The sequence below is a fragment of the Schistocerca piceifrons genome, chromosome 4 (assembly GCF_021461385.2).
Source record: "Schistocerca piceifrons isolate TAMUIC-IGC-003096 chromosome 4, iqSchPice1.1, whole genome shotgun sequence".
NCBI classification, from domain to species: domain Eukaryota; kingdom Metazoa; phylum Arthropoda; class Insecta; order Orthoptera; family Acrididae; genus Schistocerca; species Schistocerca piceifrons.
This window is the reverse complement of record NC_060141.1, coordinates 421115506-421140818: the sequence shown is the minus strand read 5'-3', so window position 1 is coordinate 421140818 and position 25313 is coordinate 421115506. Positions and strand designations below refer to the sequence as shown.

General features: G+C 45.7%; 1 protein-coding gene across 1 annotated transcript in view; it reads left to right on the top strand.

The window, feature by feature from the left end:
* Positions 1–2423: 2423 nt before the first annotated feature.
* LOC124795884 overlaps positions 2424–25313 on the top strand; it is a 62778-nt gene continuing 39888 nt past the window's right edge. The window contains exons 1-2 of the mRNA XM_047259964.1: positions 2424–2592; positions 14098–14338. Of these exons, the coding sequence (XP_047115920.1) occupies positions 2424–2592; positions 14098–14338 (410 nt within the window). The remainder of the gene's footprint in view (positions 2593–14097; positions 14339–25313) is intronic.

Below are 25313 nucleotides of genomic sequence, written 5' to 3'. Positions count from 1 at the left end.
CCCTGTCGGTGGTTAGTCAGCGTCAGGGGGCGGCGGGCGGCGCAGCTCCACACACCTCGCCGTCTCGGAAGCAACTCTTCTCTAACTTCTCCTTACTACAATTTATCGAAGTTGGTTTAAGAAAAGCTATCTGGCTGTGTTTTCAACTGACCAATCTCGGTCTCAATGTTAACCTTAAGTTCCGCCTACAAAAATCTGTCTATCCAATGAGAAACGTTATACTTTTCTTGGTGGGGCAATGTTTTTAATGTTTGCTACGTAACAGAGACGCGAAAAAGTCTCACGCTAAAACTTGCAGCTGGTGTGGCCCTTTTAGTGTTATCGTAAGATCTATGCTGTTCTTCTGGAGGGCTCTATCTTTTAACATGGGCTGGGGGCGTGGTCTTGGCGGTGGGTCGGCGATGTGGGTGTCTGTCTCTTATCGTAGGGCCTTCTAGCTCAACACGGTTCTGCTCTCGGCTTCTATTCTCGTTTCTCCCCTCGGAACTGCGTCTGTTTCACGGTGGGAAGGTATGACATGCATTTAGGCGTTCTTGTTTTAGTCTGTGGTATTCCATTTGCTCACTCGTTGATCGTATTACTTTGGTTAATTTAATGTCAGGATTCATTCGGAGCTATGTGACATACTGCCGGATTTGCTATCATGTCAGGGTTTTCATGGAAGGTGTTGGATTTGCCTGACACCTTACAATGAAACTGAATGAGCATGTGACAACTATAGTAGGGAAGGCGAATGGTCGATATTGGTTTATTGGGAGAATTTTAGGAAGGAGTTGTTCACCTGTAAAGGAGACGCTGGTGCGACCTGTTCTTGAGCACTAAGAGAGTGTTTGCGATCCGTACCACCTCGGATTGAAGGGAGACATCAAACCAATTCAGAGGCGGGCTGATTGATTTGTTTACCGGTAGGTTCGAGGAGCACGCAAGTATTACGGAGACGCTTCGGGAACTCAGATGGGAAGACGACGTTCTTTTCGAGAAAAACTGTTGAGGTAATTTAGAGAAACGGTATTTAAAGCTGACCGCCGCCAACATACGTTGCGCGTAAGAACCACGAAGGTACGAGAAATACATACGGTTGTTTTTCCCTGGTTCTGTTTGCGAGTGGAACAGGAAACGGAATGACAAGTATCTACATCTACATCTACATGGATATTCTGCAAATCACATTTAAGTGCCTGGCAGAGGGTTCAAAGGACCACCTTCACAATTCTCTATTATTCTAATCTCGTATAGCGCGCGGAAACAATGAACACCTATATCATTCCGTACGAGCTCTGATTTCCCTTATTTTATCGTGGTGATCGTTCCTCTCTATGTAGGTCGGTGTCAGAAAAATATTTTCGCATTCGGAGGCGAAAGTTGGTGATTGGAATTTCGTGAGAAGATTCCGTCGCAATGAAAAACGCCTTTCTTTTAATGAAGTTCAGCCCAAATCCTGTATCATTTCTGTGACACTCTCTCCCATATTTCGCGATAATACAAAAGGTGCTGACTTTCTTTGAACTTTTTCGATGTACTCCGTCAGTCGTATCTGGTAAGGATCCCATACCGCGCAACAGTATTCTAAAAGAGGATGGACAAGTGTAGTGTAGGCAGTCTCCTTAATAGGTCTGTTAAATTTCCTAAGTGTCCTGCAGTCTTTGGTTAGCCTTCCCCACAACATTTTCTGTGTGTTCCTTCCAACTTAAGTTGGCCGTAATTGTAATACCTAGGCATTTAGTTGAATTTAAAATTAGACTGATTTATCGTGTAACCGAAGTTTTAACGAGTTCCTTTTAGCACTCATGTGGATCACTTCACACTTTTCGTTATTTAGGGTCAACTGCCACTTTTCGCACCATTAAGATATATTTTCTAAATAGTTTTGCAGTTTGTTTTGATCCTCTGATGACTTTATTCATCGATAAACGACAGCGTCATCTGCAAACAACCGAAGACGGCTGCTCAGATTGTCTCCCAAATCGTTTATACAGATTAGGAACAGCAAAGGGCCCATAACACTACCTTGGGGAACGCCAGAAATCACTTCTGTTTTACTCGGTGACTTTCCGTCAGTGACTACGAACTGTGACCTCTCTGACTGGAAATCAGAAATCCAGTCACATAGCTGAGACGATATTCCATAAGCACGCAATTTCACTACTAGCCGCTTGTGTGGTACAGTGTCAAAGTAGTGGTAGGCGGTACCCTCAGCCACGCACCGTACGGTGGCTTCCGCTGTCTTTATATAGTTGTAGCTGTAAACGCACTCGTAAATCGAACGAATATGTTGTGTGACGGATGTCTGTGGACGGCTGTGACTCGCTGCGGTCTGCACGTCCTGCGGAAAGACTTCGCCACGCGTGTCGCTATATATGAGGCCCGTGCTCTGCGCGATACGCACTGTGCGTTTTCTGTGTTCTCAGTCCCAACAGCTAATCATGAATTCAGGAGGCGTAGTTGCATCGTTGGTGATTTTGCTGGTAGCAAATGACAACGAGTTGCTCGATTGTGTCTGTAAACAAATCAAATTCGCCGGAGAACAAGCGGGTAGAGTCTCAGTCAGCCCTGGTTTGTCAGAGGTCTGGAGTACGTACTGCATACATCGCGGTGAGTACCTCTTCGTACATCACGGATCTGCACGACGTTAAGCGCTGTGCCGTTCTGAACACCTGAGAGCTGGCTTGCTTTGCACATGATGTTGTCAAGAAAGGTAATGCGTTCTCAACCTCGCAGTGGAAGTCTATCCTTATTTCGGAAAAATGTACTTAATTTTCAACCTTTTAGTTCAGTGGACTTTTTCAGCCCTTTTTCGACTGAGGAGATATCACGTGGCACAGTTTCAAAAGAATGTAAATTAACCACTGACAGTTAGGAAAGTGGCCTAACTCACCTTACAATATCTGACGCTGACGAAGCTCCACCATTTACTTGAAATCAGTAAAACTGTCTACACAATGAGTAATAATTGTGTTTCTTCCCTCCAACTTGAGATTAAGTTTATTCACGTGGGATGTGATGTCGGTGACAAATGCTACCTCATTAATCCATTTAGGATCAGTGAATTCATGGACAGGACCCTTCTTTTCCATGAATAAAACTATTTCGCCCAACAAATCAAAAACGCCCAACAACATATTACCTCTACTGAACCAACGAACTTCACAAAATTGCCCAATATCATCAAATTGAAACTTTTAAATTATCTATGGTTCAGTTCAAAATGGTTCAAATGGCTCTGAGCACTATGGGACTTAACTTCTCAGATCATCAGTCCCCTAGAACTTGGAACTACTTAAACCTAACTAACCTAAGGACACCACACACATCCATGCCCAAGGCAGGATTCGAACCTGCGACCGTAGTGGTCGCGCGGTTCCAGACTGTAGCGCCTAGAACCGCTCGGCCACTCCGCCCGGCTCTATGGTTCAGTCCATGACTCTTAATAAAATTAACTGCTGTCACTACTACGATTATTACATTTGCCGTTGTGACGTGTTTTGCGGACGGGTTTTGCTGATGAATCAAGCAATGCACAGTTACGAACCTCACCTCGTGTTGCAGTAGTTTGCCTCTCAGACGACTTACGAGCTCTGCTCTACAGCCGTTCATGCAGGGTGCTCCGTCAGTGGCGACCGAAACGAGCTCTCCCCACGGCAGACCAAACCTGATAAACACATCTTCCACGCACTGCGGTACATCACCTGTCATGGTGTCTTTGAGAAGACGTGAATTAAGGGCTTCCTCCCTTACTGCTAAGTTTGTATCGACACCGCCAATAAATATGTCCAGCTGGGCTGTGTCCGATAAGTCGGTTCTCTCATCTAATGCAATAGGAAATACCAAGACATTCGAAGTAACATCCTGCAACTGTTCCACAGCATCAGCTGACGAACTCCGATACGACGCGACAGCTTCAAACTTGCGAAAGAACGTGATAATTGTGGACACTGTTCGTCTGCTACGACTTCCAAACTGTGCTTCACAAAATGGTTGGGAAGAGAGGGCGATCAGCAAAGCTATTCTGTAACTAGCATGAACAGCTGCACTGGCAGAGGAGGTATACAGGGTGTTACAAAAAGGTACGGCCAAACTTTCAGGTAACATTCCTCACACACAAAGAAAGAAAATATGTTATGTGGACATGTGTCCGGAAACGCTTACTTTCCATGTTAGAGCTCATTTTATTACTTCTCTTCAAATCACATTAATCATGGAATGGAAACACACAGCAACAGAACGTACCAGCGTGACTTCAAACACTTTGTTACAGGAAATGTTCAAAATGTCCTCCGTTAGCGAGGATACATGCATCCACCCTCCGTCGCATGGATCCATGATGCGCCGATGCAGCCCTGGACAATGGCGTATTGTATCACAGCCGTCCACAATACGAGCACGAAGAGTCTCTACATTTGGTACCGGGGTTGCGTAGACAAGAGCTTTCAAATGCCCCCATAAATGAAAGTTAAGAGGGTTGAGGTCAGGAGAGCGTGGAGGCCATGGAATTGGTCCGCCTCTACCAATCCATCGGTCACCGAATCTGTCGTTGAGAAGCGTACGAACACTTCGACTGAAATGTGCAGGAGCTCCATCGTGCATGAACCACATGTTGTGTCGTACTTGTAAAGGCACATGTTCTAGCAGCACAGGTAGAGTATCCCGTATGAAATCATGATAACGTGCTCCTTTGGGCGTAGGTGGAAGAACAGGGGGCCCAATCAAGACATCACCAACAATGGATCCCGAAACGTTCACATAAAATCTGTGTTGATGACGTGATTGCAAAATTGCGTGCGGATTCTCGTCAGCCCACACATGTTGATTGTGAAAATTTACAATTTGATCACGTTGGAATGAAGCCTCATCCGTAAAGAGAACATTAGCACTGAAACGAGGATTGACACATTGTTGGACGAACCATTCGCAGAAGTGTACCCGTGGAGGCCAATCAGCTGCTGATAGTGCCTGCACACGCTGTACATGCTACGGAAACAACTGGTTCTCCCGTAGCACTCTCCATACAGTGACGTGGTCAACGTTACATTGTACAGCAGCAACTTCTTTGACGCTGACATTAGGGTTATCGTCAACTGCACGAAGAATTGCCTCGTCCATTGAAGGTGTCCTCGTCGTTCTAGGTCTTCCCCAGTCGCGAGTCATAGGCTGGAATGCTCCGTGCTCCCTAAGACGCCGATCAATTGCTTCGAACGTCTTCCTGTCGGGACACCTTCGTTCTGGAAATCTGTCTCGATACAAACGTACCGCGCCACGGCTATTGCCCCGGGCTAATCCATACATCAAATGGGCATCTGCCAACTCCGCACTGACTGCGAAACCACGTTCGTGATGAACACTAACCTGTTGATGCTACGTACTGATGTGCTTGATGCTAGTACTGTAGAGCAATGAGTCGCATGTCAACACAGGCACCGAAGTCAACGTTACCTTCCTTCATTGGGCCAACTGGCGGTGAATCGAGGAAGTACAGTACATACTGACGAAACTAAAATGAGCTCTGACATGGAAATTAAGCGTTTCCGGACACATGTCCACATAACATCTTTTCTTTATTTGTGTGTGAGGAATGTTTCCTGAAAGGTTTGGCCGTACCTTTTTGTAACACCCTGTATACATTCCTGTGGAAGAAATTAGCGGATTTTTCACTTAAAACGAAAATTTGGTTTATTAGGTGCCGTTATTCACTTATACCGTACGTAGGTACAACAGTATAATACATACCTCTACTTTAGTCCCTTTCTCGTGTAGATTACTGAGAACTGTATTTCACCTTCTACTCTTCCGTACAGGTCGAAATGATGTTTTATGTAGCGACATTCTAAATTGTACTTTTTATGCCTAATATTTTATCACATACTAAACATTGTGCTCCTCCTTCGCTTTCGGTGAACAACTAATCACACTACCAACTATTGAACTGTGAAATACACTGAAGAGCCAAAGAAACTGCTGCACCTGCCTAATATCGTGTAGGGCCCCCGCGAGCACGCAGAAGTGCCGCAGCACGACGTAGCATCGACTCGACTAATGTCTGAAGTAGTGCTGGAGGGAAATGGAACTACGAATCCTGCAGGGGTGTCAATAAATGCGTAAGAATACGAGGGGGTGGAGATCTCTTCTGAACAGCACGTTGCAAGGCAGCTCAGGTATGCAAAATGATGCTCTTGTCTGGCGAGTTTGTTGGCCAGCGGATGTGTTTAAACTTGGAAGAGTGTTCTTGGAACCACTGCAGCAATTCCAGACGTTTGGGGTACCGCATTGTCCTGCTGGAATTGCCCGAGTCCGTCAGAATGCACAGCGGACATGAATAGATGCAGGTGATCAGACAGGATGCTTACGTACGTTTCACCCGTCAGTCGTATCAAGACGTATCAGGGCTCCCATATCACTCCAACTGCACACGCCCCACACCATTGCAGAGCCTCCACCATCATGAACAGTCCTGAGCTGACATACAGGGTTAGTGGGTTCATACTCGTACACGTCCATCCGCTCGACACTATTTGAAACGACACTCGTCCGACCAGGCAACATGTTTCCAGTCATCAACAGTCCTATGTCGGTGTTGACGGACCCAGGAGGGCGTAAACCTTTGTGTCGTGCAGTCATTAACGGAATACGAGTGGGCCTTCGGCTGCGAAAGTCCATATCGATGGTGTTTTGTCGAATGGTTCGTACGTTGACACTTGTTGATGGCCCAGGATTTATATCTGTAGCAGTTTGTGGAAGGGTCGCACTTCTGTCACATTCAACGACTCTCTTCAGTCGTCGTTGGTCCCGTTCTTGCAGGATCTTTCTCCGACCGCGGCGATGTGGGAGACTTGATGTTTTACCGGATTCCCGATATTCACGATACACTCGTAAAATAGTTGTTCGGGAAAATCCCCACTTCATCGCCACCTCGGAGATGCTGGTCCTATCGATCATGCGCCACGTTCAAACTCACCTAAATCTTGATAACCTGCCATTGTAGCAGCAGTAACCGATCTAACACCTGCGCCAGGCACTTGTCTTACACAAGCGTTGCCGACCGCAGCGCCGTATTGTGCCTCTTTGTATATCTGTATTTGAATACGCTTGCCAATACCGGTTGCTTTGGCGCTTCAGAGTAGAAGGCCACTTTACCGCACTGCTTTGACTAGCCATTTCAACTCCACAATGCATTGTACCGTAACGTATTATATTCAGCAAGGTTCGTTTCTGTGGCTACTCTTGCGCCTTTACTGCGCATAACGCCATGTAGTCTTTACAGCACGTGTTTCTTTAAGTAAGTACCGTTTTGAAATTAAAAAAGACTTGGTAAGATATCTCAATAATTTTATTTTTACATGGAAGCCTGTACCTTAATTTACTTTTCTACATAATATCCGTCAATATTGAGGCACTTGTCATAACATTGTACCAGTTTTTGAATACCCTCCTCATGGAAGTCTGCCGCCTGACTTGTTAACCACTGCATCACCACTGTTTTGACTTCGTCATCGTCTTGAAGACGCCTAAGTGCAGGAACAGATGATAGTCACTGGGCGCAAGACGGGGCTGTACGGAGGATGATCTAGAGTTTCCCATCGAAAAGATGTGATGAGATCTTTGGTCTGATTCGCCACATGCGGACGGGCATTGTCTTGCAGCAAAACGGATGCCCTTGCTCAACTTCCACAGACTGTTGCTTTGATTCTGGTGTGACGTAGGTCACCCATGTTTCATCGCCCGTAACAATTTGGCTTAAGAAATCATCACCGTCGTTGTGGTACCGCTCAAGGTAAGTCAATGCACTGTCTAAACGTTTGGTTTTGCGCACATCCGTCAACATTTTCGGTACCCAACGTGCGCACAATTTTCGGTAATTCGAGAACTCGGTCACAATGCCATACAAAACACTACGAGAAACATTAGGAAAGTCATCCCGCAAGGAGGAAATCGTAAAGCGTCTGTTTTCTCACACCTTATTGTGCACTTCCTGCACCAAACTTTCATTAGCGACCGAAGGACGTCCACTCCGTTGTTCATCATGCACATTTGTGCGGCCATCTTTAAATGCTCTCACCGACTTTATTAACATTCCATCACTCATAATGTTTTCTCCGTAAACTGCACAGATCTCACGATGAATATCGATCGCTTTTAGGCCTTTAGCACTGAGAAATCTTATAACAGCCCGTACTTCACAGTCGGCGGGACTCACGACTGTCGGAGGCATCTTAAACACTCAGTACACAACGTAAACAAGGAAGAATCAGATTGTGCGTAGATTAAGGTACAGGCTTTCATGTAAAAATAAAATTATCGAGATATCTTAGCACGTCTTTTTTTAATTTCAAAACCGTACTTACTTAAAAAAAACACGCCTCGTATTAGATAGACGTCAGCTGGTCTCGGCTGCTCGGCTCATGCAGCTGGCTGCGGAATGGGGCTGTCTCATTGCCGACCTCTGGTTTAGATGTTGTCCGTTTGACCGAGAGGAGTCCCATAGAACACCTGTTACGTACGTAAACTTGTTTTGAACTTTCTTTCGTGTTCTCTTCAGCTCTTATCGTTGAATCGTTATGAGTTAAATAGCTGTAGCCTTTCGTAATCGTTGTACTCATTTTGAAATGCCGTACAGTGAGGTTCTTGCAACAGGTCGGTGTTGTGGGCGAGGATAGCTTCACGAGGAGACACCGTGATCCTGCAGCCAGTCACGTACCTGGAGGAGGGGCGCCTTACAGTCATAACAAAGCCACAAATATTAGTAACAACATTTCATTTTGGTGATAAAAAAGGACAGACAAAGTTTCTCAGCCACTGGCCGCAACTGTGACACTATTCCAATTCAGTTAAAGTTTAGGTAAACAAATGTCAGGGACACAGCCTACAAGAATATACGAGAAGGCACGAAGTCATCCGAAATTACATGTATTGAGGAAAGAAAACGATGTGTGTTCGTTATATTAACGAAGGTACGACGCCAAACGGGGCGACTTAGAGCAGAAGAGGTACCACAGGACATTTTCATTTCCACTGCCTATACTTTTACAAATAAATTGATAAAACTTTGTCAGCATGGCCAGGAAGGATTCAGGATTCACATCAATCAAAAACATAACAAAATATTTTTTACATGTGAAATTTCATCATTTTTTCACTTACTAATGGCTGTATTTGTTGCTATAGGTACACTTTTCTTCAGAAGTAAGAGAGATTCTTCGATGAATTTTGCACAGCATGCAAACCATACTTACAGGTGTATGAAACCCTACAATTTTCCAGATTTATTAAAAACTGTAGTAAAATTGAGATAATTAATTATAAAGTTTGAGTTTTTTCTAAACATGAAGTTTAAAATGTAACAGCTCATTCATTTTTCCATAAATTAAATAAATTCTAGAGTTTCATACACCTGTAAGTATGGTTTGTATACTACTCCGCCCGAACAGGCCATGAAGGCCCGTCGACAGCGACCGGCCGCCGTGTCATCCTCAGCCCATAGTCATCACCGTATGCGTGTATGGAGGGGCATGTGGTCAGCACACCGCTCTCACGGCCGTATGTCAGTTTCTGAGACCGGAGCCGCTACTTCTCAGTCAAGTAGCTCCTCAGTTTGCCTTACAAGGGCTGAGTGCGTCCCTCTTGCCAACAGCGCTCGGCAGACCGAGTGGTCACCCATCCAAGTGCTAGCCCAGCCCGACAGCCCTTAACTTCGTTGATCCGACGGGAACCGGTGCTACCTCTGCGGCAAAGTTGTGCAAAATTTGTCGGAGAATCTCTCTTAATTATGAAGAAAAGTTGACTTATACCAACAACTGCAGCCAATAGTAAGTGAAAAAATGATGAAATTTTTACATGTAAAAAAAATTATTTTGTTATGTTGTTGAACTTCCACTGCTATGAGTGTGAATCCTGAATCCTTCCTGCTGATGCTGACACAGTTTTATGAATTTATTTGCAAAAGTATAGACAGTAGAAATTAAAATGTCCTGTGGTGTCTCTCTTGCTCTCCAGTTCGACCCCTGTGACCTCCTGCCCCTTTAATGAGGTTATAACTCTGAGAAAAACATTGGCAGGCAATGATGAGGGAGATAAAGTATGTGTGATTCCAGAAGATGACAGTCGGTGTGGAGGCATGTGGGGAGTCGCTGGCCGCTGTTGGATGTCTACTGGAGCCGCGGCCTCAGCAGTAGAGACTCTCACTGACTGTCACTGCACTGAGGGGCGGGTCTCGGGCCACCTGCGAGCAGCAGCTCAAAACTGCCTCACATCGAAGCAAGCGTCTCTTGTGAAGTGTCGCAGTGACGTCTCCCACACGAACGTAACAGTGTCTCTCCCCTAGCAGACTGCAATGTTTTTACATAGGCGTGTTCATGCAGCTGATTGGTAAGCTCACGTACTCGATCTCACCAATGAAATCATTTTAGAAGTGCATTTTTTACTTGAAAAACCTCTCTGTGACTAGCCGAGTACATTCCACGTTGCTATGGTAGGACGTGTTTGGGCAATGATGAATTCCACAACTTAATGATGCTGAGTTAATTATGGTTCTATGGATTGCTCGCCGAACTGCCCACGGTCTGTGCGATCCCATTTAGTAACAACAGTGTTTAATGTTCCAATTATCTGTGTGTCTCCGCCGCACGGTGTGGCCGAGCGGTTGTAGGCGCTCCAGTCCAGAGCCGAGCTGATGCTACGGTCGCAGGTTCGAATCCTGCCTCGGGCATGGATGTGTGTGATGTCCTTAGGTTAATTAGGTTTAACTAGTTGTAAGTCTAGGGGACTGATGACCTCAGATGTTAAGTCCTATCGTGCTCAGAGCCATTTGAACCATTTTTTGTCTGTCTCATATTTGTTGCATACTGTGTTGGAAACTCGAAGTACCTTGAACACTCTTCCACGCCAACCATCTTAGATTCTGCAAAACACAGACTTACACTTTTGACACGTGTCATGCCAAAGGCCACGTTGAAGGCAATCAGGTAGAGTTTTTTAATTGGTTTTCTAATAGAACTTGACTAATTATCAGGCCAATGCTTACTAAATGGATTATCAAATGAAATTCGTGGCTTGATTCTGGTAGAGATGACATGGCATGGAAAGGTTGTCGTCTCATAGATGTACAGGTAACCACAGGGAAGTAAGTTGGGACCCTTACTGTTAGTGACGTATGTCAGATATACAGTAGAAAATTTTAATAGTGACCTCCAGTGATTGTTTCATCTGTAATGGAGTGTTAAGTCGAAAAAGCTCCACAAATATCCGGACAGATACTGATGCAATCTCTATATAGTCCAAAGAATGTCATCTTACTTCAAATGTTAAGAAACAAAAAATCGTGCACTTCAGAAATTGGATCAGTCAGATCGTAGAAATATCTGGTGTAACTATTTGTAAATCGAACGATCACATAGGTTGAATGAGAGTTGGAGCACGTGGTAGAATACTGGGGAAATAAGACAAGCGTGTGTGACCCCTTCCACAACATTGGCCAAGTGCATGCTGTCCATATTAAGTAGTACTAAGAAGGAATGTCGAATGTACATATACACATACAAAGAGGGTGACAAGAATGGTCGCAGGCTTTCCTCAGTCTCATAGAAGGTCACAGGGAAGTTTTAAAACCTAGCAGGAAGCATACGTTAGCTGTCCTCTGAGAGCCTACAAAGTATCAAGAACGGGCATTAAGCGAGGAATCAACGCTTGTACTACAGTTACTTACATATCGGTCCCTGGGACACCTTGGAGACAAGGTTCGACCAACTGCTGCTTGCACAGAGTAACCTTAAGCCGTCGGCACACTGACCGTGCATCCGAACGTTGAGCGTTGAGCGTGCCGAGTTTCTGACGTCATAGCGTGAAATAGCACGTTCGGGAGTCTTTCCGAACGTGCAGAGCAATATCTGGCCTGTCAGACATTCTGAGCGTGCGTCTGAGCGTTGACCAATGAGGTGGCACAACGCCACCTACGTCACACGCACGCTGTCCCACTTCAGTACAGAGTTGTGAGGCGCCATATTGGCTTTCATTTCAAGCCTGTATATATATATGCCGTTTCTGAGCGCCAGCAAATTGAGAATCACTCGAAAACCCGTTGTTAACTGTGTCATTCGTTGCAATAAAATAATAAGAAACATCATATTCGTGGCAAAAGAATTATTGTAACTTGCGTATTATGAGAGTAGGCTATTTGAAGCCAGCGACACACTGAAGATCCACCCAAAACGCATTGTTCTTGGTACAATTTGTTATAATTAAATTTCAATTAGTAACATACCTACCATTAAGGTTTTCTGTAAGAGCTAAAATACTGTGATTAGACGTTCGCTGTCTGTTACTGGTGTAGCGTATTGACTAGCGTCACTGCCCAGATTAGGAACATTTGATGGGGCGGTGGTTCGCGTCTTGCCACTTCCAATGTTTTCCTAACATTCGCGCTTTTATTGGGTTCTGATACTGTATTATTAGTTTAATATAAGTATATACTATAATATTTGATGTTATGTAAATATAAGTTCACCTTTTTCTGAGGGACGACTTTGTTCGATTGGCTTAATCTACAGGACAGCTTGCGCTACTTGTATAAAGATACTTTGCTCATTTTTCTTTTACGCTTCGTAATTCACATGTTGCAAAGATTCTGCTACTGAGTAGGAACACTGATCAAGTAAGACTGACCTTGGGGTTTTACTAAAATGTGGGAATGATGAAATTATGTTTATCTTATGCGGAGAAGTATTCCAACTTTGTACTGCACTGTTTGTAATGGAACTTTTATAAGCCTGTGTCTTCATTGATTGGACATGGTACTTTCCTTTTCGTGGACGATCGAGGAAATTTGCGTTTTAATAGAGCTAATGTGGGAATTTTACGCGCGCCCTTTGAGTAAACAGTGTGACTTACGAACTAGGAACATCACTCAACTGCCGCTGCAGTGCGTTGCGACCGCGTATACCACGTTGGGGGCCACGTACCGTGTGCACAAGTCGCATCGTTCCTGAGCGTTCAGCAGCACGTTGAACTTGGCACGCTCAACGTTGACGTTCGACAGCACGGTCCGTGTGCCGACGGCTTTAGGAGGCATTCTTTCCTTACATCCGTGCACAATGTGCTAAAATGTTGGGAAGACACCCTAGTGTATAGTGCAATGGAAAGTACCCCTCCCAAGCAGTTCACAGTGATTGCTATATTGTGGATTTATAAGTACACTCCTGAGCGTTACAGTAATTGTAACACCAGAAAAGACAGGAGCTATCGAAATTTGTAGCATGTATACAATATGGTAGGCAGAACGCGACTCTTACATTCACAGTTGGTTGGGATATACAGGATGCAAAATTTAGTACATAGTGCTACCACCTGTATCACCAAGAACATTTCTTATCTGGCTGGGCATCGGGTCACATTGCACTAGGATGACAGGACACGGGAATGCCGCCTGCTGCTGCGTCACCTCTGTGCCGGGGTTCTGTGGGTGCTGAGTGGAGGCAACCACTGACCAGATGCTTACTGAGTGAGAGATTTGGAGGAACTTCTGCTCAGGGTAACGGCCCTGCATCTTGGTGTAGATCATGGCACGATGGACAAAGTGCAACCTCGAGTTATTCTGTTGAAAGATAGCGCCACAGAGATCCTGAAAACACAACAGACACACCAGTCTTAAAAACTGAGGAATGTAATGGCCGGGGTCCACGTTACCGACTGTACACTGCATACCAAATGACAGTCGACACGATGACGGCAACTGTCGCCTGGGCACGACGAATGCAACCTTTGCTCTTCTTGGAGCCTCCATACCTTGACACGTCCACAATGACGCTATGATCAGAATTGGGACTCGTCTGAAAAGATGATGCGATGCAACTCGTGTGTCCGATGTTGTCATCAACTACACCACTGTCGGCTTCAATGGAAGCCGCAACAATGGTGTTAACAACCACCTCAAATGTTAATCATTTCTCTGTGTAAGCGTGTAGCACACACCGTGTCATGTGTCATTTCTTGGTTACTGCTTTCACGGTCTTGCGATTTCAATGGTGAGCAGTGCTGATGCAGATTGAAAGCTGATGACAGCGTCTCCGAGCAGTCAGTTTGCAGACCACAGGGTGACTGAAACGCGTTTTGCAGATGATTACCAGCTGTACGAAACGTGCGACAACCTCGACCAGTCGTCCCCCACGTTGCCAGCTGTCGGACGCCTGGTACCGACCACCTGGGACATGAAACCTTTCCGGCACGCAGACGAGCTGAAGTGCGGCTTCGTCACAGAGAAGATCCGTGGCCTGACGGTGGACGCTGCCGTGCAACTCTCCAGGGAGCTGAGTTGCCACATCGCTGCCAACTGCATCAACTCCTACTCTGTACAGGGGTATGTACGCCACCGAAGGCCGCGACCACTAATCGTACGTCTAATCCTCTCCTCCTATTCTTAAATTTGTTCCGTATATTATCTTCTACTTTTCGTTTTGTGTGAGACTAATGTCCATCAGTAACCACACTGAACACCACATTGGTCAGCCCCTAGGAGACAGTATGCCAGCACCCTCAGAACCTATTCTGATCTTAATAATGACCTCAACTAGATGACCAGGAGAGTCCATTATACGGGGCGTTACAAAAACGTACGGCCAGACTTTCAGGAAACATTCCTCACACACAAAGAAAGAAAATATGTTATGTGGACATGTGTCCGGAAACACTTACTTTCCATGTTAGAGCTCATTTTATTACTTCTCTTCAAAACACATTAATCATGGAATGGAAACACACAGCAACAGAAAGTACCAGTGTGACTTCAAACACTTTGTAATAGGAAATGTTCAAAATGTCCTCGCCGGCCGCAGTGGCCGAGCGGTTCTTGGCGCTACAGTCAGGAACCGCGAGACCGCTACGATCGCAGGTTCGAATCCTGCCTCGGGCATGGATGTGTGTGATGTCCTAAGGTTAGTTAGGTTTAAGTAGTTCTAAGTTCTAGGGGACTGATGACCAAAGAAGTTAAGTGCCATAGTGCTCAGAGCCAAAATGTCCTCTGTTAGCGAGGATACATGCATCCACTCTCCGTCGCATTGAATCCCTGATGCGCTGATGCAGCCCTGGACAATGGCGTATTGTATCACAGCCGTCCACAATACGAGCACGAAGAGTCTCTAAATTTGGTACCGGGGTTGCGTAGACAAGAGCTTTCAAATGCCCCCATAAATGAAAGTCAAGAAGGTTGAGGTCAGGAGAGCGTGGAGGCCATGGAATTGGTCCGCCTCTACCAATCCATCGGTCACCGAATCTGTTGTTGAGAAGCGTACGAACACTTCGACTGAAATGTGCAGGAGCTCCATTGTGCATGAACCACATGTTATGTCGTACTTGTAAAGGCACATGTTCTAGCAGCACAGGTAGAGTATCCCTTATGAAATCATGATAACGTGCTCCATTGAGCGTAGGTGGAAGAACATGGGGCCCAATCAAGACATCACCAACAATGCCTGCCAAAACGTTCACAGAAAATCTGTGTTGATGACGTGATTGCACAATTGCGTGAGGATTCTCGTCAGCCCACACATCTTGATTGTGAAAATTTACAATTTGATCACGTTGGAATGAAGCCTCATCTGTAAAGAGAACATTTGCACTGAAATGAGGATTGACCCATTGTTGAATGAACCATTCGCAGAAGTGTACCCGTGGAGGCCAATCAGCTGCTGATAGTGCCTGCACACGCTGTACATGCTACGGAAACAACTGGTTCTCCCGTAGCACTCTCCATACAGTGACGTTGTCAACGTTACCTTGTACAGCAGCAACTTCTCTGACATTAGGGTTATCGTCAACTGCACGAAGAATTGCCTCGTCCATTGCAGGTGTCCTCGTTGTTCTAGGTCTTCCCCAGTCGCGAGTCATAGGCTGGAATGCTCCGTGCTCCCTAAGACGCCGATCAATTGCTTCGAACGTCTTCCTGTCAGGACACCTTCGTTCTGGAAATCTGTCTCGATACAAACGTACCGCGCCATGGCTATTGCCCCATGCTAATCCATACATCAAATGGGCATCTGCCAAGTCCGCATTTCTAATCATTGCACTGACTGCAAAACCACGTTCGTGATGAACACTAACCTGTTGACGCTACGTACTGATGTGCTTGATGCTAGTACTGTAGACAATGAGTCGCATGTCAACACAAGCACCGAAGTCAACATTAGCTTCCTTCAATTGGGCCAACTGGCGGTGAATCGAGGAAGTACAGTACAAGCTGACGAAACTAAAATGAGCTCTGACATGGAAATTAAGCGTATCCGGACACATGTCCACATAACATACACTCCTGGAAATGGAAAAAAGAACACATTGACACAGATGTGTCAGACCCACCATACTTGCTCCGGACACTGCGAGAGGGCTGTACAAGCAATGATCACACGCACGGCACAGTGGACACACCAGGAACCGCGGTGTTGGCCGTCGAATGGCGCTAGCTGCGCAGCATTTGTGCACCGCCGCCGTCAGTGTCAGCCAGTTTGCCGTGGCATACGGAGCTCCATCGCAGTCTTTAACACTGGTAGCATGCCGCGACAGCGTGGACGTGAACCGTATGTGCAGTTGACGGACTTTGAGCGAGGGCGTATAGTGGGCATGCGGGAGGCCGGGTGGACGTACCGCCGAATTGCTCAACACGTGGGGCGTGAGGTCTCCACAGTACATCGATGTTGTCGCCAGTGGTCGGAGGAAGGTGCACGTGCCCGTCGACCTGGGACCGGACCGCAGCGACGCACGGATGCACGCCAAGACCGTAGGATCCTACGCAGTGCCGTAGGGGACCGCACCGCCACTTCCCAGCAAATTAGGGACACTGTTGCTCCTGGGGTATCGGCGAGGACCATTCGCAACCGTCTCCATGAAGCTGGGCTACGGTCCCGCACACCGTTAGGCCGTCTTCCGCTCACGCCCCAACATCGTGCAGCCCGCCTCCAGTGGTGTCGCGACAGGCGTGAATGGAGGGACGAATGGAGACGTGTCGTCTTCAGCGATGAGAGTCGCTTCTGCCTTGGTGCCAATGATGGTCGTATGCGTGTTTGGCGCCGTGCAGGTGAGCGCCACAATCAGGACTGCATACGACCGAGGCACACAGGGCCAACACCCGGCATCATGGTGTGGCGAGCGATCTCCTACACTGGCCGTACACCACTGGTGATCGTCGAGGGGAAACTGAATAGTGCACGGTACATCCAAACCGTCATCGAACCCATCGTTCTACCATTCCTAGACCGGCAAGGGAACTTGCTGTTCCAACAGGACAATGGACGTCCGCATGTGTCCCGTGCCACCCAACGTGCTCTAGAAGGTGTAAGTCAACTACCCTGGCCAGCAAGATCTCCGGATCTGTCCCCCATTGAGCATGTTTGGGACTGGATGAAGCGTCGTCTCACGCGGTCTGCACGTCCAGCACGAACGCTGGTCCAACTGAGGCGCCAGGTGGAAATGGCATGGCAAGCCGTTCCACAGGACTACATCCAGCATCTCTACGATCGTCTCCATGGGAGAATAGCAGCCTGCATTGCTGCGAAAGGTGGATATACGCTGTACTAGTGCCGACATTGTGCATGCTCTGTTGCCTTTGTCTATGTGCCTGTGGTTCTGTCAGTGTGATCATGTGATGTATCTGACCCCAGGAATGTGTCAATAAAGTTTCCCCTTCCTGGGAGAATGAATTCACGGTGTTCTTATTTCAATTTCCAGGAGTGTATTTTCTTTATTTGTGTGTGAGGAATGTTTTCTGAAAGTTTGGCCGTACCTTTTTGTAACACCCTGTATAATGGCCTCAGCTATACGAGCCGATAGTCTATTACTTTCTTGAGGTATGGCCTGTATAGCTGAAGTCATGCAGCTGGCCACTGTGGCCGAGCGGTTCTAGGCACTTCAGTCCGGAACCGCGCTGCTGCTATGGTCGCAGGTTCGAATCCTGCCTCGGGCATGGATGTGTGTGATGCCCTTAGGTTAGTTAGGTTTAAGTAGGTCTAAGTCTAAGGGACTGATGGCCTCAGAAGTTAAGTCCCATAGTGCTTAGAGCCATTTGAACCATTTTTTTAAGTCATTCATTGATGAATAGATCCTGTAGAGCTACCAGCCTGCGAGAATATTGACTGCCAAGTCTCACATACTCGCAAATGACTCCCACATAGTTTATACAGGTTTAGCGGACCAATCCAGAAGTGATACACCACCTGAGTTTATCTGTAGAACCATGTGAACACGGCTTTTGTTATCTTGTGAGATGGAAATGTAAACAGCGTACTTGTCACAAAGAGGGAGATGATAGGGAAACACTCATTGATCCTCTTGAAATGAGCATCCTGGTTCAGATTCATGGAAGCCCGAATGAGTGGAACCAAGACGTTGTACCAAAAACACCCTCATAACAACTCAGAACCATCTCTGGCCTGTACTACACCACGTACACAATGCATGCCAAATGCCTCACTGCACCGTCGGAAGATTTACAAAGAAGCAAAATCGAAACTTGTTGGCGCCCCTCAATGAACCGCTGTCCAGTTTCTGTGTTGTCTGGCCTAATGAACATGTGCAGCTCTACCTACCGCTGCGAGCAACAGCCTTTTGCAACATACCTGACTACAAACCTCCAATCTATGCAGTTCTCTCTGACAAGGAACCCCTTGAGAGCGAGGTCACAAGTTCAATCTTTCGTAAGGCTCATTTGAAAGTGTTGTGTTAACAATTATGACAGCAAAAACATTAGCTGCTAATGACTCGCCACGTGCATCAGGAGGGTCATCGAAAATGAGTCCCTGGGAGGTGCAGATATCAGCTATGTGTGGGATGTATGTATTACACTTCAAAACATGGACATTGTTGACATTCGAGAAATGTTCAAAAGAAACCATTAATTTGGACCATAAACACCGAATGAAAAATGGCGCGCCGCAGTGATCACAAAGGTTCGTCCCATCGAGATCGAAGGCGTGCAGGACTTCAGCTAGGTACCCACCCTTAAAGAATGTGTACAGAGTAATATGGAATGTGAATCGCATGCACACAAATGCATGCTGTCTTGTAGCTTGTCATGAAACTGGCTATCCTTTAACACATAGCCGCAGGTAGTGCGATAATATGTTTTATAATCACCAAAAAAATAAACATCCAGAGGATGAATTGTCCAGCGGTTCCAGGTTGTATGAATAGCAACGTCACACACTTCTCAGGAGGGGCAGTTTGCTCTAAAGGTGTATGATTTTTGTCTGGAGACCAGGAATCAAGTTATTTTCACCAGATATTAACCAGAAGCAGTGCTCATGCCGTGGTTGTAGTTCGCTTATGCCCATTTTACCACAGTTGTTTGTTGTGACGTAAATATTCCCTTCTGCCCTTATAAGATCATACACACATGAAAGGGGGCGCAGAGGACCTCCAGCATCTAAGGGCACAATAAATAGCTTTCCAGACAATTTACCATCCAGATTAACAGTCTGCATAATGGTATACGGACGCGTTAAGACATTGACGTTAACTGATCTTTATACAACTCCCTTGGTACCTCCAATTTCCAAAGTTTGTTTCATATGCATTTTCTATTCAAATCCAGATTGGTCGGAGCTGAAAACATATTGAACGATCGGATAAGTTTGTTCATCTGAATTGTAAATGACGATTCTACTGTTCCTTCTGCATCATGAAATTGACGCTTTGCCTGAAATTTCGCTGTCTTCTGGTTCCAGTTCTGTGGCACTTTTTCAATCTAGACAAACGCCCACTGCTTCCATTGGGATCACTGTAATATATGTCGCACGCAATTTGATGTGCGTAATGTAGTAGGTCAGCATCATGCACATCTTGTAAATCGCACCTAGCATCCCTGAAAAGTGTCTAACATTCTGCGTGGTGTCTGTTTGTTCTATATCGTGTCTCCCTACCACTTTCGCGCAACGACGCTCTGAGCGTGTTTTTTAGGGAATTGACTAGTTTGAACCTGGGACCTGTTGCTGGTAAGGAGACGCCAGACCACACATGACATGTAGAATTCAGAAGAGTTCAGTGAGACAAGCGATGATATAACCAAATACTTAATGATTTCATCGTCAGCTCCACTGCACTCCCTGTAAAAGAATCTTAATACTAACTAAATTTAGTGGAAGGGGTTCAAGGCTTTCCTATTTTTAGTTAGCTGGTAAAATAACGTCGAAAAAGCAGTTAAGTTTACCATTGGAAATTTTATTCTACTCACGAAACATTGTTTATAAATTGCACTATTGATAAAAGGAAATGTTTTAATACAGGATGGCAAAAACCAACTGCGTCACAACAAAAATGTGAACGAATATTCCCTGAATGGGTTTCCAAGTTCTACAATGGATCGAAGGATGACCTATGCCATATCACATCTATAATCTAGGTTTAAATTAAGTTTCAAAACAGAGGAAACTATCAAAATGGTCTACAGTGACCCTTAATTATCTTTAATTACTTATCTAACTTGTCGTAAATTACAGTGGCTGATGTGGCTTCTCAATAACTATATAACAGAAAAATCATCGCGTTTCAGATTTTTACTTCAAGTGGCAAATGTAAACACCATGAGCTTTAATTGACGATCGACACTAGTATTACGCAAAAAGGGGGTGTAACAGATGAGACTTCTGCAGTTCTGAGTGAATCTTTATGCACTGTTATGTGGCATCGCGTGTTTTCTTTACCTTGTCGGTGTTCGTCAGGGGGCGGCGGACAGTACAGCTCCTCTCACCTCGCTGTCTCGGAAGCAACTCTCTCCTAACTTCTCCTTACTACAATTTACCGAAGTTGGTTTAAAAAAACTATCTGGCTGTGTTTTCATCTGACTAATCAGGGTCTCAATGTTAACCTTAAGCTCCGCCTACAAAAATTCTGTCTATCCAATGAGAAACGTTATACTTTTCGTGGTGGGGCAATGTTTTTAAAGTTTGCAACGTAACAGAGACGCGAAAAAGTCTCACGCTAAAACTTGCAGCTGGTGTGGTCCTTTTAGCGTTATCGTAAGATCTATACTGTTCTTCTGGAGTGCTCTATCTTTTAACATGGGCTGGGGGTTGGTCCTGACGTAACAGAGACACGAAAAAGTCTCACGCTAAAACTTGCGGCTGGGGTGTTGTCCTAGCGGTTAGCTGGCGACGTGGGTGTCCGTCCCTTATCGTAGGGCCTTCCAGCTTAACACGGTTCTGCTCTCGGCTTCTGTTCTCGTTTCTCCCCTCGGAACTGCGCCTGTCTCACGGTGGGAAGGTATGACATGCATTTAGGCATTCTTGTGTTAGTCTGTGGTATTCCATTTGCTCACTCGTTACTCGTATTACTTTGGTTAACTTAATGTAACGATTTAATCGGAGCTATGTGACATACTACTGGATTTGCTTATCATGTCAGGGTTTTCATGGAAGGTGTTGGATTTGCCTGACACCTTACAAGTGCAAGCACCAGTTTTTGCCCTCTCTTGAATGCCTGTACTTTTCCTTATACCCTAGACGTTCACACTGTCGTAGAATTATTGGAAATTGTTCATACACTACCGGCCATTAAAATTGCTACTCCAAGAAGAAATGCAGATCATAAACGGGTATTCATTGGACAAATATATTATACTAGGACTGACATGTGATTACATTTTCACACAATTTGGGTGCATAGATCCTGAGAAATCAGTACCCAGAACAACTACCTCTCGCCGTAATAACGGCCATGATACGCCTGGGCATTGAGTCAAACAGAGATCCGATTGTGTGTACAGGTACAGCTGCCCATGCAGCATCAACACGATACCACAGTTCATCAAGAGTAGTGACTGGCGTATTGTGACCAGCCAGTTGCTCGGCCACCATTGACCAGACGTTTTCAATTGGTGAGAGATATGGAGAATGTGCTGGCCAGGGCAGCAGTCGAAATTTTCTGTATCCAGAAAGGCCCGAACATGGCCTGAACATGCGGTCGTGCATTATCCTGCTGAAATGTAGGGTTTCGCAGGGATCGAATGAAGGGTAGAGCCACGGGTCGTAACACATCTGAAATTTAACGTCCACTGTTCTGTTCAAAGTGCCGTCATCGCGAACAAGGGATGACCGAGACTTGTAACCAATGACACCCCATACCGTCATGCTTCCAATGTGCGTTCACCGAGATGTCGCGAAACACGGATGTGACCATCGTCATTCTGTAAACAGAACCTGGATTCATCCGAAAAAATGACGTTTTGCCATTCGTGCACCCAGATTCGTCGTTGAGTACACCATTGCAGGCGCTCCTGTCTGTGATGCAGCGTCAAGGGAAACCACAGCCATGGTCTCCGAGCTGATAGTCCGTGCTGCTGCAAACGTCGTCGAACTGTTCGTGGAGATGGTTGTTGTCTTGCAAATGTCCCCATCTGTTGACTCAGGGATCGAGACGTGGCTGCACGATCCGTTACAGCCATGCGGATAAGATGCCTGTCATCTCGACTGCTATTGATACGTGGCCGTTGGGATCCAATACGGCGTTCCGTATTACCCTCCTGAACCCACCGATTCCATATTCTGCTAACAGTCATCGGATTTCGACCAACGCTAGCAGCAATATCGCGATACGATAAACCGCAATCGCGATAGGCTACAATCAGACCTTAATAAAGTCGGAAACGTGATGGTACGCATTTCTCTTCCTTACACGAGGCATCACAACAACGTTTTACCAGGCAACGCCGGTCAACTGCTGTTTGTGTAAGAGAAATCGGTTGGAAACTTTCCTCATATCAGCACGTTGTAGGTGTCGCCACCGGCGCCAACCTTGTGTGAATGCTCTGAAAAGCTAATCATGTGCATATCACAGCATCTTCTTTCTGTCGGTTAAATTTCGCGTCTGTAACACGTCATCTTCGTGGTGTAGCAGCTAAACACGATCAGGTAGGCTGAATGCTTCAGCACCAATATTGAAATATGGAATTTTGCCTTGAATACATTTTATTTTCTCTACATTAAATACTCCTAAATTCCCATGTGTCAAGAGTGTGTACAAGAACGAATCTTTCAAAATCGACAAATCGCTACATTTTCCATATGCCTCAACGGCTGTATATGTAATTTATAGTTGCTGTCATGCAGTGCCATCAAAAGTAATGAAAATATTTCTGTAAGTGTAATAAAGTGATACTCTGATGCGTGATTTTATACACAGGTATGTTTTGCATCTGTAGCTCCAACAATATGACGAAAGTTTGAAGCCTCTGCCGTCGCTTGCGGAAGGCATCGCTCTGCAAAGAATGGTTCAAATGGCTCTGAGCGCTAGAACTTAGAACTACTTAAACCTAACTAACCTAAAGACATCACACACATCCATGCCCGAGGCAGGATTCGAACCTGCGACCGTAGCGGTCGCGCGGTTCCAGACTGTAGCACCCAGAACCGCTCGGCCACATTGCTCTGCAAACTCTTTGCACAGTTTCGCTGACTGCAGCTGTTCCCAGCCGAGAGCCACGGTGAATACCAGCGAAAGAGCGTCCAGAAGCCAGATAGTTAAAACACTACATACGTATCTTTGCGTATCTTTGTAGGTCTGATGTTGCAAAAGAAATGGAAATATCTGACATATGGACTTGTGAAAGAGTATCGAAAAGTCTGCAGTTCGAAAAGCTACTCAGGTGCTACACGAAAATTCAGTTATATCTACTTCGAGCAGCTTCTGTTTCTTGTATGGTAGTCTGAATTCAGATGAAATAACGCAGTAAGCCCAAGAATTGAGCGTACTGAAGACCCAAATTGAGACTCGGATATTAAAGCCCTTGAGGCTGAAGAAGACAAAGGGTAATGACAAAGGAACTGAGAACAGTGAACTATAGCTTGTATGGGTATTGAAAGAAATTCCGGCAAAAAATGATGATGATCCAGACGGTTACTTTGTTTTTGGTCAACCATTTAAGAAAAGCACCTGACAGTCCGGAGGCAGTAACCAAAATTATTATGAAAGCCGTCACGGATGCTTCTTGTCAACTCAACCTGTCACCCCGGATCCATTCACGGAACAGCAATTTCATTAGTAGCATCCAGCCATGCACAAGCTGTACAAACACATATGAAAATGTGCCAGACGTGACATCTCCGGAAACTTCATCACACACATCACATCATTCACATGAGTTGACCATTATGAACTGTCTAACATTCGTAATAATGTAGGCCATTAGTATTAAGCTACAATGAAAATGTGTGTATTACTGATCCTTGTATTCAGTTATATGAAACCCGATGATATTTGGTAATGTGTTAAATAGAGCCTTGTAAGACGTCGTGGTCTCCTGACCTTCATTGCTTACATATTCCGCCCTCACAATTATATTCCGCACATCAAGACACTTCATTTGAACCCAAACTCGATAAGATAAAGTCAGTGTTGTATGAATTCATGTAAACGATATGCAATTAACATGTAAACGCACCGTAGTTGAAATACTCGAGGCTGGTGTACACACATACATTCTAGACACGACGGTCACAGAGGCTTTTAGTTTGGGAAAGAAACCTCACAACGGGACGCCGATCCCTTCAGAGGACAACCCAGCCTATGTTGGCCGGTGACCGCCCGTGTAGCGGACAGCGTGGGCCCGAGTGAAAGAGGGGAACAATCCCGTGTTTGGCTTAAAAGCAAATTCCGCTACATTGTGTGGGAGTGGCCAGCCTACACATTCTTTACACATAGCATGCAGTTTCAGAGATTTTCACAGGGAGACAGCAAACGCCAATCGTCAATGCTATAGGTTTCCAGATTGGTCACCTTAAACGAAACGTCGTTCTCCCGTTTTAGAAGGGTAATGCTGATTGCCAGATGATATTTCTGATGCCTTGAGCTGAAGGAATAATGGAAGAGACCGACAGATATACTCCTTCACATCTGGCGTGGAGAGGCGGCGTTCTGTCGTCGCTCTTGGAGCGAGGGACAAGTCTCTCCTCAGTACTTCACTGGGAGAGCAGCTCTGTCGAGAGCGAATCGAAGTGCTACTCTATATTGAGTCCTTGCGATTAAGCGTTGTTCACTGTTTTGGCCGACACACTTATTGTGCGGTGTGAACGGACAGAGTGTTAAACGCCTGCGAGCGAATTTTGAGTGGCATCGCGGTGGACTGGTTATCTGACCGGTGTACCACGCCAATAGTTAGACTAGGGGCGAATAGGAATCCTTGACTTCATCAAGGTATAGGGAGAGTTTGATTGGCGAAGGTCAATCCAGATAGAACGAGAGTTATGTTATTTGTCAGCAGCGAGCGGCGCAGACAGCAGGCATCGCAGCTTACGGTATTGTGCGCTACAGCTATTGCGAGCCCCATATTTCCTCCACAACAGTACACTTCACTG